Below are 15,718 nucleotides of genomic sequence, written 5' to 3'. Positions count from 1 at the left end.
CAATAACACCAATCACAGACATTTAACCCCTCAGTTGCCGTGGTGAAATGTGATCACGGCATCTAAGAGCTAAAAAAAACTGGAACGCCTTCCTCTCGCTGAAATAGTTAGCAGCGCTGCATTGGAATATACTGAATTCTCTATTCAGTGATGGAATAAAAAAAAATATATAGATTATATAATATAAAAATTCAAATCACCCCCTTTCCCCAAAATCTAATTTAAAATAAAATAGTAAACATCATGGGCATCGCCATGTCTGAAAACGTGCCCACTATTAAAATATAAAAATATTTATCCAATACGGTGAATGGAAAACGTAATCAAACCTGCAGACTCTATTTTTTCGTCACTTCACTTCCCATAAAAATCGGAATAGAAAGTGATCATACATGGTCATACATGGTCCAAAATGGTATCCATAAAAACTACAGGAAAAATAAATAAATAAAAAAAAGTAAATCAATGAGCACTCACACAGCTCCATAGACATGAATATATATTTAAAAAAAAGTTATGGGGTCAGAATATGATGATAAAAAGTATGTCAGTATGAAAACACAAGAAAAACTATACAAATGTGGTATCGTTGTAATCGCACTGACCCAGAGAATGAAGGGCACTGGTCAGTTTTACCGCATAGGGAACGCCGTTAAAACAAAACCCAAAAAACTGTGATGGAATTTTTTTTTTCCCAGTTCCACTCTATTTGGATTTTTTTTTTCCAGCTTCCCCCTACATGGTAGGCCACACTAAGGCCTTATGCGCATGACTGTTGCTTTGGTCCACATTTTTTGTGGCTCGGATGCGGACCCATTCACTTCAATGGGCCGCAAAAGCTGCGGATAGCAGACGGTGCGCTGTCCACATCCGTACGTCTGTTCCGTGGCCCCGCAATAAAAATAGAACATGGATTGAGAAAACAGGGGGCACACCAAATACGCGGAGTGCAAAGGGTGGTGAAAAAAGCATGAAACAATATCTTGGGCCAGGTGATATTGTTTCATAAAAATAGAACATGTCCTTATCTGTTTTGTGGACAAGAATAGGCATTTCTATCATAGGGCGGGAGGTTCCGTTACGCTAAAGGTCGGAACGCAGACAGCTAGTATCAGTCGTGTTTTGCGGATCCCCAATTTGCGGACCACAAAGCACGGTAAGGTCGTGTGAATGAGGCCTCAATGGTGACATTAGAAAGTACAAGGTGTCCTGCAGAAAACAAGCCCTCACACAGCTATGTGGACGGAAAAAATAAAAAAGTTATGGTTCCAGGAAGGGAGTGAATAACGAAAAATCCTCACTCGGATACATAAAACCCCATTTGCCCCCTTTTTGTCTCTATCTCTGTGGCAGCTGCCCCAGCCCGGACCCGGAGAGGGCAGCAGGGGGAGGCCGCGCGCCGCAGTCCTCAGGCACGTCCGCCACATGCGGCTACTTTCACTTTCTTTTCGTTCTCGGAGGCCATTTTCTAGGAGTCGCTTGAAGAGCAGGAAGCGCGGAGAACCGCCTGCAGCAGCCCCGGTGTGTACACGGACGATCGCCGCAGCAGAGGGTCATGGCGGACACGGGCCCGGCCTACAATCCCACCACCGTCTCTGACGACACCGGCAAAGCCAACAAGGTCTGCGGCTCCGAGCTGGACCTGAAGCATTTAGTCCTGAAGCTCGTACAGCTGGTAAGTCTGCGGCGGGGGCTACTTACCTGCTGACGCGTCCTGTGTGAACAAAGCCATTGAGGGCAGTGACGTCCTCTGCGGTAGAGAGCTGGACTCTTCAGTGATACTTACCGTCACCCCTTGTACTGACCCAACAGGGAGCCTGTCACCTACTTTACTCCTGCAGTGTGGGGCACAAGGACAGGGCTCATTTATCACACTGGTGGAAAGTAGAATTGGCTTAGTTGCCCATAGCAACCAATCCGATTCTACCTTTCATTTTCTAGTTCTACTTTACACCAGTTTGATAAATGACCCCCATAAGTTTTAAATATATGCAAATGAGCCATCGTAAGCGCCCAGTTTGCTGCAAGGGTCCGTTCACATGTCCGCATCCGTTCCACAATTTTGCGGAACAGGTGCGGACCCGTTCATTTTCAATGGGGCCGGAATGTGCTGTCCGCATCTGCATTTGCGTATCCGCACTTCCGTTCCGCCAAAAAAATAGAACATGCCCTAAAAAGGCATTTTCTACGGACGTGTGAATGGACCCTTACTCGCGCCTAACTCCTCTCCTACGTATTGTCCGGCCAGCCCTGTATCTTTCTGGTGTCGTTCTGTCCTGTGACCCAATTCCAGCGCCTGCGCACATCACCTCCAGCCCCGGGTTTCATTAGGATACAGGGCTGGCCGGACAATACACAGCGGAGGAGGCAGAGGCGAGTAGGGCGGGGGGCACACGCGATTGGCTCATTTGCATATCTTTAAAACTTTGCTTTGGAGACTCTGAAAAACAAAACCAAGCGTCACGGCTTTATAATCCGTATGTCTATGGGACAGCGGGCAGGAAGGGAGGTGGCACGCGCACACTGCGTGCGCCGTCTCCTCGTACAGCTGATCGGCAGGGTACCAGGTGTCGGACCCCCTCCGATCTGATATTGATGACCTATCCGGCGGATAAATCATCAATATTAAAAAGCCCGGATAACCCCTTTAAGGCCTCATGCACACGAACGTATTTTCATTCCCTGTCCGTTCCGTGTTTTTTTTATTTTTTATATGGCACCATTCATTTCAATCTGTCCGCAAAAAATAACCTGGAAGTTACTCAGTGTGCATTCCGTTTCCGTATGTCCTTATTTCCGTTCCCCCAAAAAATAGAACATGTCCTATTATTGTCTGCATTACGGACAAGCATAGGACTGTTCTATTAGAGGCCAGCTGTTCTGTTCCGCAAAATACGCAATGCACACGGACGTCATCTGTTTTTTTTGCGGATCCGTTTTTTTGCAGACCGCAAAATACATACGGTCATGTGCATGAGGCCTAAGGCTGGGTTGACATGTGACTGAATAGCTGCGCATTTGCCATTTGCGCTGCTAATCCACAATATTGTGCAGTACCAGCAAAATGGACGAGAATTTCTGAATTCGCATCCATGTGTTATATATATTTTAAAAAAATGCAGCGGAAAAGTTGCAGCAATGCAGACTTATAATCCGCAGCATGTCCGTTTTATACAGCGGATCTCTCCTGCAGATTTTACCTCTTGTAATAGAAAGGGTACGGAAACCCTAAAAGGGTACAGAAACGCAACAAAAATCGCAGCGTGGATTTCCAGACACTTGTGAATCCAGCCTAAGACCTCCTCCTGCACACCACCTTATCCGTTTTGCAATCTGCAAAATACAGATGCGGTCCGTGTGCATCCCATAATTTTCGTGGGGCCCAATGTAAAAAAAAAAAAAAAAAAAAAGCCTATTCTTTTATGCAAAACAGACAAGACTAGGACACATTCTATCGTTTGCAGCCTGTCCATATGGATGACATCCTTGGGCGATCCGTTTTTTACTTATTTTGCTGACCCATAGAAATGAATGGGTCCGTTTGCTTTCCAACAAAAAAAAAATTGGATCGGACACGGACCAAAAATAGTCGTGTGTGTGAGGCCTACAGAACTTTTCCCCAGACAGAAACCGAACAGATGCCGTTATAGTCAATGGTATTTGTTGTGCTCCGTTTTTGTTAGTTATAATGCACGGGCACCGACCGTAGGGACGCCACATGCGGACACGGACCCATTTGCTTAAATGGGGTCCGCGATCCGCATCCGCCGATCCACACCGCAAAAAAAGTAGAGCATGCACTACTTTTATGCAGTGCGGGGGCACGGACAGAAACCCCACGGAAGCACTCCGTGGTGCTTCCGCTGGGTTCCGTGCCTCCATTCTGCACCGACCTTCCGGATTGCGGACCCTTTCAAGTGAACGGGTCCGCCGCATCTGTGATCCATCAACATCCAGTTTGACAAAGGTCGCGCGGCTGCTGCAGCAGTGAAGTGTCCACCGCGTGTGACGTCTCCCCGCGTACAACAGAAGTCAGAAAAGGCTGAGGTTTAAATGTATAAACTACACGTTTTACTGATTCTTTTCCTACAAAACGATATTTCGCTCAGCTCCTCCTTCACCATAACATAGTGTCTGCAGATTGCACTGCATTTTGTGAGGACAGGTCCTCTCTAACTTCCTAAGGCCTCTTTCACACGAGCGAATTTTCCGCGCGGGTGCAATGCGTGACGTGAACGCATTGCACCCGCACTGAATCCGGACCCATTCATTTCTATGGGGCTGTGCTTCACACGAGCGGTGATTTTCACGCATCACTTGTGCGTTGCGTGAAAATCGCAGCATGCTCTATATTGTGCGTTTTTCACGCAACGCAGACCCCATAGAAGTGAATGGGGCTGTGTGAAAATCGCAAGCATCCGCAAGCAAGTGCGGATGCGGTGCGATTTTCACACACGGTTGCTAGGAGACGATCGGGATGGGGACCCGATCATTATTATTTTCCCTTATAACATGGTTATAAGGGAAAATAATAGCATTCTGAATACAGAATGCATAGTACAATAGCGCTGGAGGGGTTAATTTTTTTTTATTAAACTCACCTTAATCCACTTGATCGCGCAGCCCGGCTTCTCTTCTGTCTTCTTCTTTGCTGTGTGCAGGAAAAGGACCTTTGATGACGTCGCTGCGCTCATCACATGGTCCATCACATGATCCATCACCATGGTAAACGATCATGTGATGGACCATGTGATGAGCGCAGTGACGTCATCAAAGGTCCTATTCCTGTGCACAGCAAAGAAGAAGACAGAAGAGAAGCGGGCTGCGCGATCAAGTGGATTAAGGTGAGTTTAAAAAATTTTTTTAACCCCCTCCAGCCCTATTGTACTATGCATTCTGCATTAAGAATGCTATTATTTTCCCTTTATAACCATGTTATGAGGGAAAATAATAACATCTACACAACTCCTAACCCGAACTTCTGTGAAGAAGTCCGGGTTCGGGTCTGGATACCAAACATGCCTATTTTTCTCACGCGCATGCAAAACGCATTACAATGTTTTGCACCCGCGTGGAAAAAACGCCAACACGGAACGCAATCGCAGTGAAAACTGACTTGTTTTAGTGTCAAAATCGCACCATTTTCCCTGAACGCATCCGGCCCCAATCCGCAATGCCCGTGTGAAAGAGGCCTAGCAGTCATGTTAAAATTGGAAAAACCCTGCCAAAAATGTCACTTTTTTTTAACTGCACGGGCGCACAACTCAGGGGACACTATTGCATTTTTAACCCTTAGTGATATAATTAATTTTAGCTTTAAAGAGGACCTTTCACCAGAATTAAGTATCTAAACTGACTATACAGACGTGTAGATCGGCGCCCGGGATAACAGTAAGTGCAGGGGGACCCCTGGGCGCCGCTCTGCCCACTGATATAGTTAGTTTTTAGTTTTTAAACTACTGAAAGGTCCTCTTTAAGTGAAAAATGGCCGTGTCCTGAAGGGGTTTTCTGAGTTCTTTTTATTGATGACCTATCCTCTGGATTAGGGCTGCAGTAAATGAATATTTTAGTAATCCAGCATTCTATCGATTCATTTTTACAATTAATGGAGTAATCTAATAAGAAAAACCTTCTTAAAATAACGTATTGCGTTATAAAAACAATCTTTTTGTTTCTTACAGTGGTGTAGCAAATAATTGCGCACACACAAGGCTTCTTTCACAGCAGCAATATACATTCTCATAAAAACACAAAGTTTTATAGATGCTCCCCTGTCTATTGTCAGGCAAGGTGCTCAAAGGCTGGCCCTGCGCTTTGATGCTATGTTTCCTGCTCTGGTGGCGTGGAAGTTGCTGGAATGCACAGAAAGGGCTTTGCTGTCTGTAAGCTCGGCTGCTTCAGGTGAACGTGATGCATCTGTCCACACGCCGCTGTCCACACGCCGCTGTCCACACGCCGCTGTCCACACGCCGCTGTCCACACGCCGCTGTCCACACGTCGCTGTGATGTACTGAAAAAGAGGTTAAATAAACAATTACTATACGAAGTGTGTAGATCATATAACATGTTTGCTTTACTTACCTTGGGTCCGGTCCGCTCGGTGAACTACATGTGTAAGGTGTTTTCTAGTCAGATGTTGAAGCATTGATGTTGTGCTATTATGGTACGCTAGATCGGTTTTACAATAGACACACTGTACAGCGTTTTCTTTCTTTTTCAGCTTGAAATGATCCCAAACTTTGGACACTCTGTCCGTTCTCTTCTGATCGCCCCTCAGCCTCACTTTTTTTCTCTCTCTTTCTCCATTTCGCAGTTGTAATACTTCTTTAGGTCTTGCTCCTTGCTTTGTGCAACAGTTAGTAAAACTTGCGTCACACCTTACGGGGGCTTAAATTAAGAATTTCAAAAACAATAATTTTCATCAGAACACAGATCATCAGATCAAACTACACCGCCCCCCAAATCAGACTATCACAGATCTCAGGCACAGATAAGCCCCCCGCCAAGTCAGTCAGCCTTGCCCTCAAATCAGTCCCCCCCCCCCCCCCATGCCGCAAGCCTGCAATCAGACCCCCATGCCACCATTATCACACACTCCCTTGCTGCAGTGCAATCAGAGCCAGACCTGGACCCATGCCATCCATTGCCATGTCCCCCACTCCCACAGTGCCATCAGATCAGCAGCCCCTCCATGCCATGTGCCCCCATGATGGCACTGCCATCAGCCCCTCCATGCCATCCAGATTGCCATGATATTCCCTTCCCCTGTGCCTCCATGCCATCCACCATGTCCCCCACTCCCCCAGATCAGCCCCTCCATGCCAAATCACAGGTGCCCCCATTAACCCCTCCCCCCTAACAATAACTTTATACATGCCAAGTCACAGGTGCCCCATTAACCCCTCTCCATCCCCCCCACCTCCCTCTCATATCTCTTTATACATGCCAAATCATAGCCTGGTGCCCCAATTAACCCCCCCCCCCCCTCCCCCCCATTGCCAATTCACAGGTGCCCCCGTTTCTCCCCTGGCCCGCCGCTGGTGCTGCTGACTTACCTTTAATGGCAGTGCGGCTTGGAGTCTGCAGGAGACGCGTCTTCATCCCAGCATGCACTGGGACATGACGTCACACACATCGTCAGCCAGCGCGCTGACGATGTAGGTTCGCAAGGCCATGCAGCGCGGTGCCGAGTAGGGACTCAGGAGGCCACGGAGCGGTGAGTGAGAAGCTTAATTTCACTCCCGCTCCGTGGTCATGTGATTCAAACAATTCCTCGATGCAGGGAAACCTGATTTAATCAATGAATCGTTTCAGCCCTACTCTAGATAGGTCATCAGTATCTGATTGGTGTGGGTTTGACACCCGGGACCCCCACTGATAAGCTGGTCGAGAAGGCAGACGCCTTCTCACACCTTTTCCTAGGCCAGTAATGACACGTTCATGGATCACGATGCCTAGGAGCAGCTCAGCCGCTATACTATGTACTGCGCTGTACTTGGTAAGCTGCAAGAAGGCAGCGGCGCTCACATACTCATGACCTATCATGAGGATAGGTTATTAGTAGTAAAGTCTCGGAAAACCCTATTAAAGGTCTATTCGGAGGATAGGCCATCTCTTTAAAAGCATTTGAACGTTCAGTAAGTAATGTGCTCCTCTTCCCCGGTTGGGCACATAGACACAACTAAAGGTCCCTTTACACGGGAAAGCCTGTGTGAATGTGCCGCCAATAACAAGATGAACGAGCAAATGCTCTTCTTTAGGTGAAAGCATTCTTAAGTAGGCCCTATGATGTTTGCTGCCGGTTTTAATCCACTGACCTGGTCTATGTCTTGTATGGCTAGGACAGAACTGGATTTCTGCTACACTATTAAAAAAGTTGTCCAAATGGCAGTAACGTGAGAGACAATGTGACTTATGAGACAACCACACTGTTCTCTGGTCATATCAGGAGCACTTCAGATGGTGCTTTCAGACTCCAGGTCCTTGGAAGCGGCCGATGTCTGGTCGGCACGATGTACTGCTGGGTGTGAATGAAACGCCCTTATCCCAAAGTATCCCTGCTGTATAGTACACTCTGGTTGTGGCATACAGTTTTCTCCTGCTACATGTTTTGGGATCCAGCTTGTAAAGGAACAAGAGATCCACCCCAGATGTCCCTTGGGCGTGACAGAACATGAGAATATAACCGGACCAGTCTGATTAGGCTCATTGCCCTACTTCTAGATTAGATAGAAGACCCCGCCGGCTTGTCTTTGAAGTTTCTTGTCCCTATGACCTGTGGAGTCACTCTTCTGGTAGTTTCCGTACTGCTATGTTGTTTCCTGGAAGAGCTGCTTTGTTCTGAGAAGACAGCTGATCTTCAGCGTGGAGAATCAGAAATGAGGCAACTTCCTAATCTACCAAGACGCAGCGTCTGTTGATGTTTTTGTACCTTCTACAGCCTGAGGCGCCCTTTATTGTCTGTACTATTATAGAAGAATGCAGAATATGCTGCGTTCAAACACGCTTCCGGCTACTTTCACACCTGCGTTCGGGTGTCCGCTTGTGAGCTCCGTTTGAAGGGGCTCACAAGCGGCCCTGAACGCATCCGTCCAGCCCTAATGCATTCTGAGTGGACGCGGATCCGCTCAGAATGCATCAGTCTGGCAGCGTTCAGCCTCCGCTCCGCTCGCGAATCTTGCGAGAACTTGGGCTCCTTCACCCTGGCTAAGAGCGGGGCGCTCTGATTGGATGCGCTCGCAGCCAGGGAGAAGATAACCGGGCCCAGGACAAATTCAAGTCCTCGCCTAGTTGAACCGAATCGCCTCATTAGCATATGAGGCGCCAAAACAAACGGGGACCACAGCGGACGAAAGGGGGGGGTCCTTTAAAAAAAAAAAAAAAAAAAAAATTTCAATACATGTATCCTGGTGAAAGGTCCTCTTTAAAGTGCAAAGGGTGCGGCAGTTACAGAGAGAGCTGAGCCTCTAGGAGTAATGACAACGCCCCCGTTGCTCCTAGAGGCTCATTTGCATATATTAAAACATCATTTTTCTCAGTAATGCCGACACATATGAACATGGGACCAACACAGATGTCTTCAGCTGCCAAGCGCACATGTAACAGATCAGCCAGTGTCATAGGTACAAATCTGCTGACAGATGGCCTTTGATATTTTTTTGTGGGATTGGGGGGCAGCATTGGCGTTTTATGTATTTTTTTTCCAAAACTCGGCATGCTCTGTTCACTATAGCAAAAAGTCAGAAAAAAATATGTATGTTACAAATTAAAATAATGCCACTAAAACTGCTTGTTAACCTACAAGCCCTTTTTATCTTCCAAGCTTTAAAATAGGCTGCGACATGTGTGTGACAGAGGCTTTACAGGGAGGTTGGGGTGGAAGGAGTAGGCGGTGTGGTGATTTCACCGTGAAAGAATGCCAGAGACTTGCTGACCTCACGAGGCTATCACCACGAGTTCCCCGTGTAATGGAGGAAATGTTTGACTTTGCGGGGGAACTCTGACAGACCTCCATCACTGCATCTGGCCTGTTAAAAATGAGAAGGTTTTTACAAAAACTCCAAAAAAATGCTACTCTAGGAAGTAATACAGGGAGATTACTGACATAGGGACAGAGGCAGCAATCTGCGGGTATAATGGTCCTGTGCCGTTAATCATTTACCATTCTGTCACATACAGCTTGCCCTGAAAGGCGCTCTTGTTCTGTAGGTGGAACACAGTGCACCTTGCACCAGTCTTCTGGAGTTCAGTAGGGAAGTATTAGGTCACCTACCTAGCAAGCACCCCAGTCAGCAATTGGCATTTAATCTTTGATAGATAGCGTTTTCCTAAGGCGTCTTTCACACGGGTTTATATTTGTAGAGAGTATAAATGTTAGGGCTAATGCAGACAGCCGTTCTCTGGCCATTCCACGTATCGCTGCCCACAAACAGCGTGTCCGCAATATATTGGCCCTGGATGCGGACGCCTTCATTTGAATGGGTGCGCAATCTGAAAGGAGCGGTGCGGAACGGAAGCACTACAGAGTGCTTCTGTGGGTTTCTCTCCGTGCCTCTGCACCACCAAAAAAATATAAAATGAAGATGGATCAGGGACCCATTCAAGTTGAATGGGTCTGGATCCATCTGCGGCAGCTGCACGGATGGTGCCCATGCATTGGGCACCAATGCTCAGAATGGTCGGGAAACGGCTGTCTGCATGAGCCCTTATCCTGAAACGCCCTCTGGCAGTGAAAGTGTTGAGAGGGGCACATACTGGACCAGTACTAATTATGGCAAAGTGGCACAAAAAAAATTAATATTCATTTTTCTTTAAAAGAAAAATTGGCAGGGGGTTGCCACCGCTCCAGTCCCCACTAGTCCCACTGTGATGAAGTGGTTCACATGATCACCGCAGCCAGTCGCTGTCCTTAGTGGTAAAGTGACATCATCGTTGCAGGACTCCTGGGAACCAGATCAGCGGTGGTGGAGCGGTGGGACGTTTAGGTGGGTAAGGTTGTCTTTATTTTTGGCCAGTTTCAGACAAGTATATTCATTCTGGGAAATACGCTTCGTGTGTGAGCTGTATTTCCCAGAGAGTTCTTCTCATGTGAAGTGAACTTGCAACATTTTAATGATTTATAATGATGAGATCTACTGAACTGTTATCACATAGTGCAGTGACGATAGTTCAGTAGACCTGTTGCAAGACTAGAATTCACAGCATCCTAATTCCTAAATCATCATCATGCTACAAGTTCACTTCACAGGAGCAGCATTCAGGCTGAGAAATACTACTCGCCCACGGAGTGTGTTTCCCGGAATGCATACGCTCGTCTGACATTGGCCTTAGACAGCCCCCTGTCCAGTGGCATCTCATGAGTGACAGATGCCACTGTATGGCATCCATTTAATGTGTACGTTAAATGGAGCCCAGAGGACGACGTGCCAGTCATCAGTATGATGACCATAACAAAACGAGAGGACACCAGTGACTTCAACTAAATCTGCCTATAGTTTCTAGCTTTTTATTGTTGGAATAGAGAAAGTATAGTGCCGTGTGTGATGAGTGCAGGTGAAATTTTTACGAGCACTAACATGCCCCTTTTTGAATGCCAGGACCCTTCATCATTGGACATACCCCCTTTTCATGATGTATCATGCCCCCTCCATGAACATTTGCGCATCGCTGCTGAGTCTGATGATGCCAGATCCTGGCGCCACATATAGCAGTTTATGGTGGACGTGTCGTTTAAGGACTTTCTTTTACACATGGTGACCGAGCAGGCAATTTTCAGGAACAAACTGTTCATTCCCTATAACTGCCGGCTCGTCAGAGAAGGTGAAAGCTACATTTACCTGCAGCAATCTCCTCTGTTTTATGGAGACTAGCGATTGCTTGTCCCATACAGATTCCTTGTTTCTGGGCAGTAGATCCCTGTGTAGAAAGCAGAATCTGCCACCTGGAAATACTGGCCAGCGATGCTTTCACCCGATAAAACAGCAGCACCTTTACATGGGGCAGTGATCGGGAACAAACGTTCCTAGGAATACTCCTTCCCGATAATTTCCTGATTTGTTGCCCCTTTCAAAGGGGGCTTTAGATGGGCAGTAGCTGGACTGGGTCGGGTGAGGACTGGTCAGAAGGTGACTTATGGATAGATATGATGGTTGCATGTTTAATGAAAAGGAAAGAGGTTTGCAGTGAGCGATAGATTAAAAAGATGGTTTAGATGGGAGAAATGCAGTTGTAAGCTTGTGGATGAGGTGGGGTGAGATTTGTATAAGAGTGCGGGTGAAGAGGTGGGATTTGGAGAGTAGGGTGGAAAGCATTTAATCTGTTAATATGGGAAGGAGCACTGAACAAATTGTGTAGAGGCCATAGGTTATAAAGGGGTAGGGGAATTTATACCGAAATTTCCATAAACAGTATTGTTTGATTCATTCATTTATAAATGATTTATATTTTCACCTAGTTTTGTTAGTGAAGGCCCCGACTGCCCCAGTATTTACCATATTTTTCAAACTCTAAGACACACTTCTTTCCCCCCGGCAAATGGCAGTGCGTCTTATAGTCAGAGTGCTAATGATCCATTATGGAAGCTATCATCAGCATGCAGGAGGCACAGGGAATCGCTGGCTCTACTCGCCCTCCCTGGTCTTCTTCCAGGTGCAGCGCTGTGTTCTGACTGTGTACAATGTCAGGACGTAGTGCAGGTAGTCGGGCACTGTCACCTGACCCTATGTAATGTCCGGTCACAGTGCAGCACAGGCCAGAAGAAAAGCAGGGAGCCGTGGGAGTGGGATCTGGGGAGTGGCAGCACTGTCTGGAGCAATCAAGGTTGTTATTTTTATTTTTTATGTCTGATGGGGGGAGTCTGATCTGAGGTTTGATGGGGGGGGGGGGGGGAGTCTGATCTGAGGTTTGATGGGGGGGGAGTCTGATCTGAGGTTTGATGGGGGGGAGTCTGATCTGAGGTTTGATGGGGGGGAGTCTGATCTGAGGTTTGATGGGGGAGTCTAATCTGAGGTTTGATGGGGGGTGAGTCTGATCTGAGGAAATATTTTTTAATAGTTCACACTTTCGGTGTGGCGATATGTAAATGGTAATTTTTTTTATTGTTTGTAAATTTTATATGTAAAATTGGGAAAGGGGGCAATTTAAACTTTTAGTGTTTTTTTTAATTTTATTTTTTACACTAACTATTAGCCCCCTTAGGGGCTAGAACCCGTATCCTATTAATCCATGTGCATAGTGCACACAGCAGCAGGGAGCTTACAATGGCAGCCAGGGCTTCAGTAGCGTCCTGGCTGCCATGGTAACCGATTGGAGCCCCGCCCTGGGGCTCCGATTGGAATTGGCACTGCCACCAATGAGGAAGGGACCCTGTGGCCACTGCCACCAATGAATATAACTATAACAATGGGGGGGGGGTGCGCCTGTGGCCACTGCTCCTCCAATGATACTAATACGGGGGGGGGGGGGGAATAGGGCGCACTGTGCCACCAATGGTTAGAATTTACAATACTGAGGGGGGCGCACTGTGCCACCAATGAATGTGATTAGCACATTAATTTAATTTAAGTATAGGAGGCAGCAGATGCTGGCGGCGGTATCACATACCCGCCCTTTATAACAGGACATGAACCTGAGGGGTTAATTGCCGCGGTTTGGCGGATCGCTGTGCCCTGTTATTGAGGCTGGGTCTGTGATGCCACCGCCGGCACCCGCTGCCTATACTTGAATTAATGTGTTTTACATTCATTGGTGGCGCAGTGGCCACGGTCACTCCCCTATCCTACCATTTGGTGGCAGCGGCTTCACAGTGGGGAGGGACTCCCTCCTTCTCCACTGTGCTAGTGAAGAGAACATGGCGCGCGCTGAGAGCGGTGTCTGATCTGAGGTTTGTTTGGAGGGGAGGGGGGAATTCTGGACTGAGGTTTGATGTGGAGAACTGATCTGAGGTCTGATGGAGCTTGGGTGGTCTGATTTTTGGGACAATAATATAAAAAAAAAAAGAAATCCACATATATCGCTGGCATAGGCAGTAGTGTAGCTCAGGAAGTTCTTATATACTTCCCACACAGTCCAAGCAACGAAAGAGCCCACTGTATTATATTAACATCATCTTTATTTGATCATTATTCAAAAAGTGTAATCGACACATACCAAAGTCCAAATCACGGAGGCAGACAAGGCACAAGACTGTGCTACCACAACGTTTCAAGGGCGTTCCCCCTTCTTCAGGCATGCTCGGCGTGCTGCTCAACATGAATAAATAGCCTTACTTCATTCCGAATTATAAACCCACACGACAGTAGTAAAATACAAATCTGATACTGACATTTTCACATTGTATCAGAATAGGGTTGCCTGTATATGAGAACATGGTTAAATTGTAGTCCGATGGAATGGCAGGTTTGAGAGGTTAGAAATGGTCTAATATGTGGTCTGCCTGGTGGGTTGCTGTGAAGGACTATTGTGAGAGGCCAAAGGAAGAGTATGGAGGCAGGTGAATGGTATGTATCAGTGGAGAGATTTCACGCTACTTTCACACTAGCGTTTTTACTGGATCCGGCAGGGTTTAGCAAAAACGCTTCCGTTGGGGTACTTTCACACAAGCGTTTTTCTTTTCCGGTGGTGAGTTCCGTCACAGGGGCTCAATACCGGAAAAAAAAACTGATCAGTTTTTTCCTAATGCATTCTGAATGTAGAGCCTTCCGTCCAGGATGCATCAGTTCAGTCCCTCTTAAGTTTTTTGGCTGGAGAAAATACCACAGCATGCTGCATTTTTTTTTTTTTCCGGCCAAAAATCCTGAACACTTGCCGGCTTTAATTTCCATTGAAATGTATTAATGCCGGATCCGGCATCCGGTTTCCCGATCTGCGCATGCGCAGACCTTTAAAAATGAGGAAAATAAATAAATACCGGATCTGTTTTTCCGGAAAGACGGATCTGGTATCGCAATGCATTTGTCAGACGGATCCACATCTGGATCCGTCTCACAAATGCATCCGTTTGCGTCCGGATTGCCGGATCCGGCAGGCAGTTCTGGCGACGGAACTGCCTGCTGGAATCCTCTGCTGCAAGTGTGAAAGTAGCCTTACTGATAATACAACCATCTGCATCCGTTATGAACGGATCCGTCCCCATTGACTTGCATTGGGGGTCATGCTGGCTCCGTCTTGCTCCGCATCCCAGGACGGAAAGCAAACTACAACATGTTGCGGTTTGCTCTCCGGTATTGGAACGCAACTGAACGGAGCGGAATGCATTCTGGTGCACTCCATTTCGTTCAGTTCAGTTTTGTCCCCATTGACAATGAACGGGGACAAAACGGAAGCGTTTTTTCCCGGTTTTGAGCCCCTATGACGGATCTCATTACCGGAAAACTAAAACGCTAGTGTGAAAGTAGCCTTAGTCACCCATGATCATGGTGGGGATGTCTGTTAAAAGAAAGTGTTGGAGCCAGGCTGGGAAGTGGTTCATAAAGGTTTCAATAGTAAAAAAAAAAATAACTGAAATGTGCAGATGCCACTTCGGGAGGACCAACCCAAAGTTTTTAATGTCTTGGGGTATGTTTACATTTGCGTTGGAGGCTCCATTCAGGGCCTCCTTCGCAGACTTCATCAAAGTTAGTGGAGCGAAATTTCCTCAATGCAGATCTTTTTTCTTTGTAAAACCAAAACAGTTCTACCTAATGGATCCCATTTCTCACGCACTTACCCGGCCCCGCTCCCGCGACAAGTTTGACCACTCTTTTGTTGTGACAAGCAGTCCTGCTGACAGTCGAGCTGGTCACCCTGTCAAGTGGCAAGACCCCTGAGCCAGTGAGGGTTGGCACCTGCGTCCTGTGTTTCATGCAGATTCCTGGACATCTGACCTTCTGCCTGTTGGTGACTTCACCTCTGACTGCCGTTTTCTCCTGGTTTGGTATATTACTCTGCGTTTGGTTCTGACGATATGCGCTGGTTTTGACTCAGCCTGTCTGACTTCCCCTTTTGTCTGCACACTTAGTCAGTTCAGGAACTAGGGATGAGCGAATCGACTTCAGATGAAACATCCGAAGTCGATTCGCATAAAACTTTGTTTTAATACTGTACGGAGCAGGAGCTCCGTACAGTATTAGAATGTATTGGCTCCGATGAGCCAAAGTTATTGCTTCGCGAAGTCTCATAAATTAATTTCTACTCGGTAAAACATTTCCCGAACTCTGGTTCGGTTCCAAGGCACCACGGA

General features: G+C 47.0%; 1 protein-coding gene across 1 annotated transcript in view; it reads left to right on the top strand.

Annotated features, from left to right (window-relative positions):
* Positions 1-1,430: 1,430 nt before the first annotated feature.
* The window catches only part of CMTM6 (CKLF like MARVEL transmembrane domain containing 6), a 32,436-nt gene continuing 18,148 nt past the window's right edge, over positions 1,431-15,718 (top strand). Inside the window, exon 1 of the mRNA XM_040433389.1 lies at positions 1,431-1,675. Coding sequence (XP_040289323.1) covers positions 1,556-1,675 — 120 coding nt within the window. The 5' untranslated portion in view covers positions 1,431-1,555. The remainder of the gene's footprint in view (positions 1,676-15,718) is intronic.

Source organism: Bufo bufo, chromosome 5 (assembly GCF_905171765.1).
Source record: "Bufo bufo chromosome 5, aBufBuf1.1, whole genome shotgun sequence".
In the NCBI taxonomy this organism is placed as follows: domain Eukaryota; kingdom Metazoa; phylum Chordata; class Amphibia; order Anura; family Bufonidae; genus Bufo; species Bufo bufo.
The sequence above is the reverse complement of the archived record's forward strand: the minus strand, read 5'-3'. Positions and strand labels throughout refer to the sequence as shown.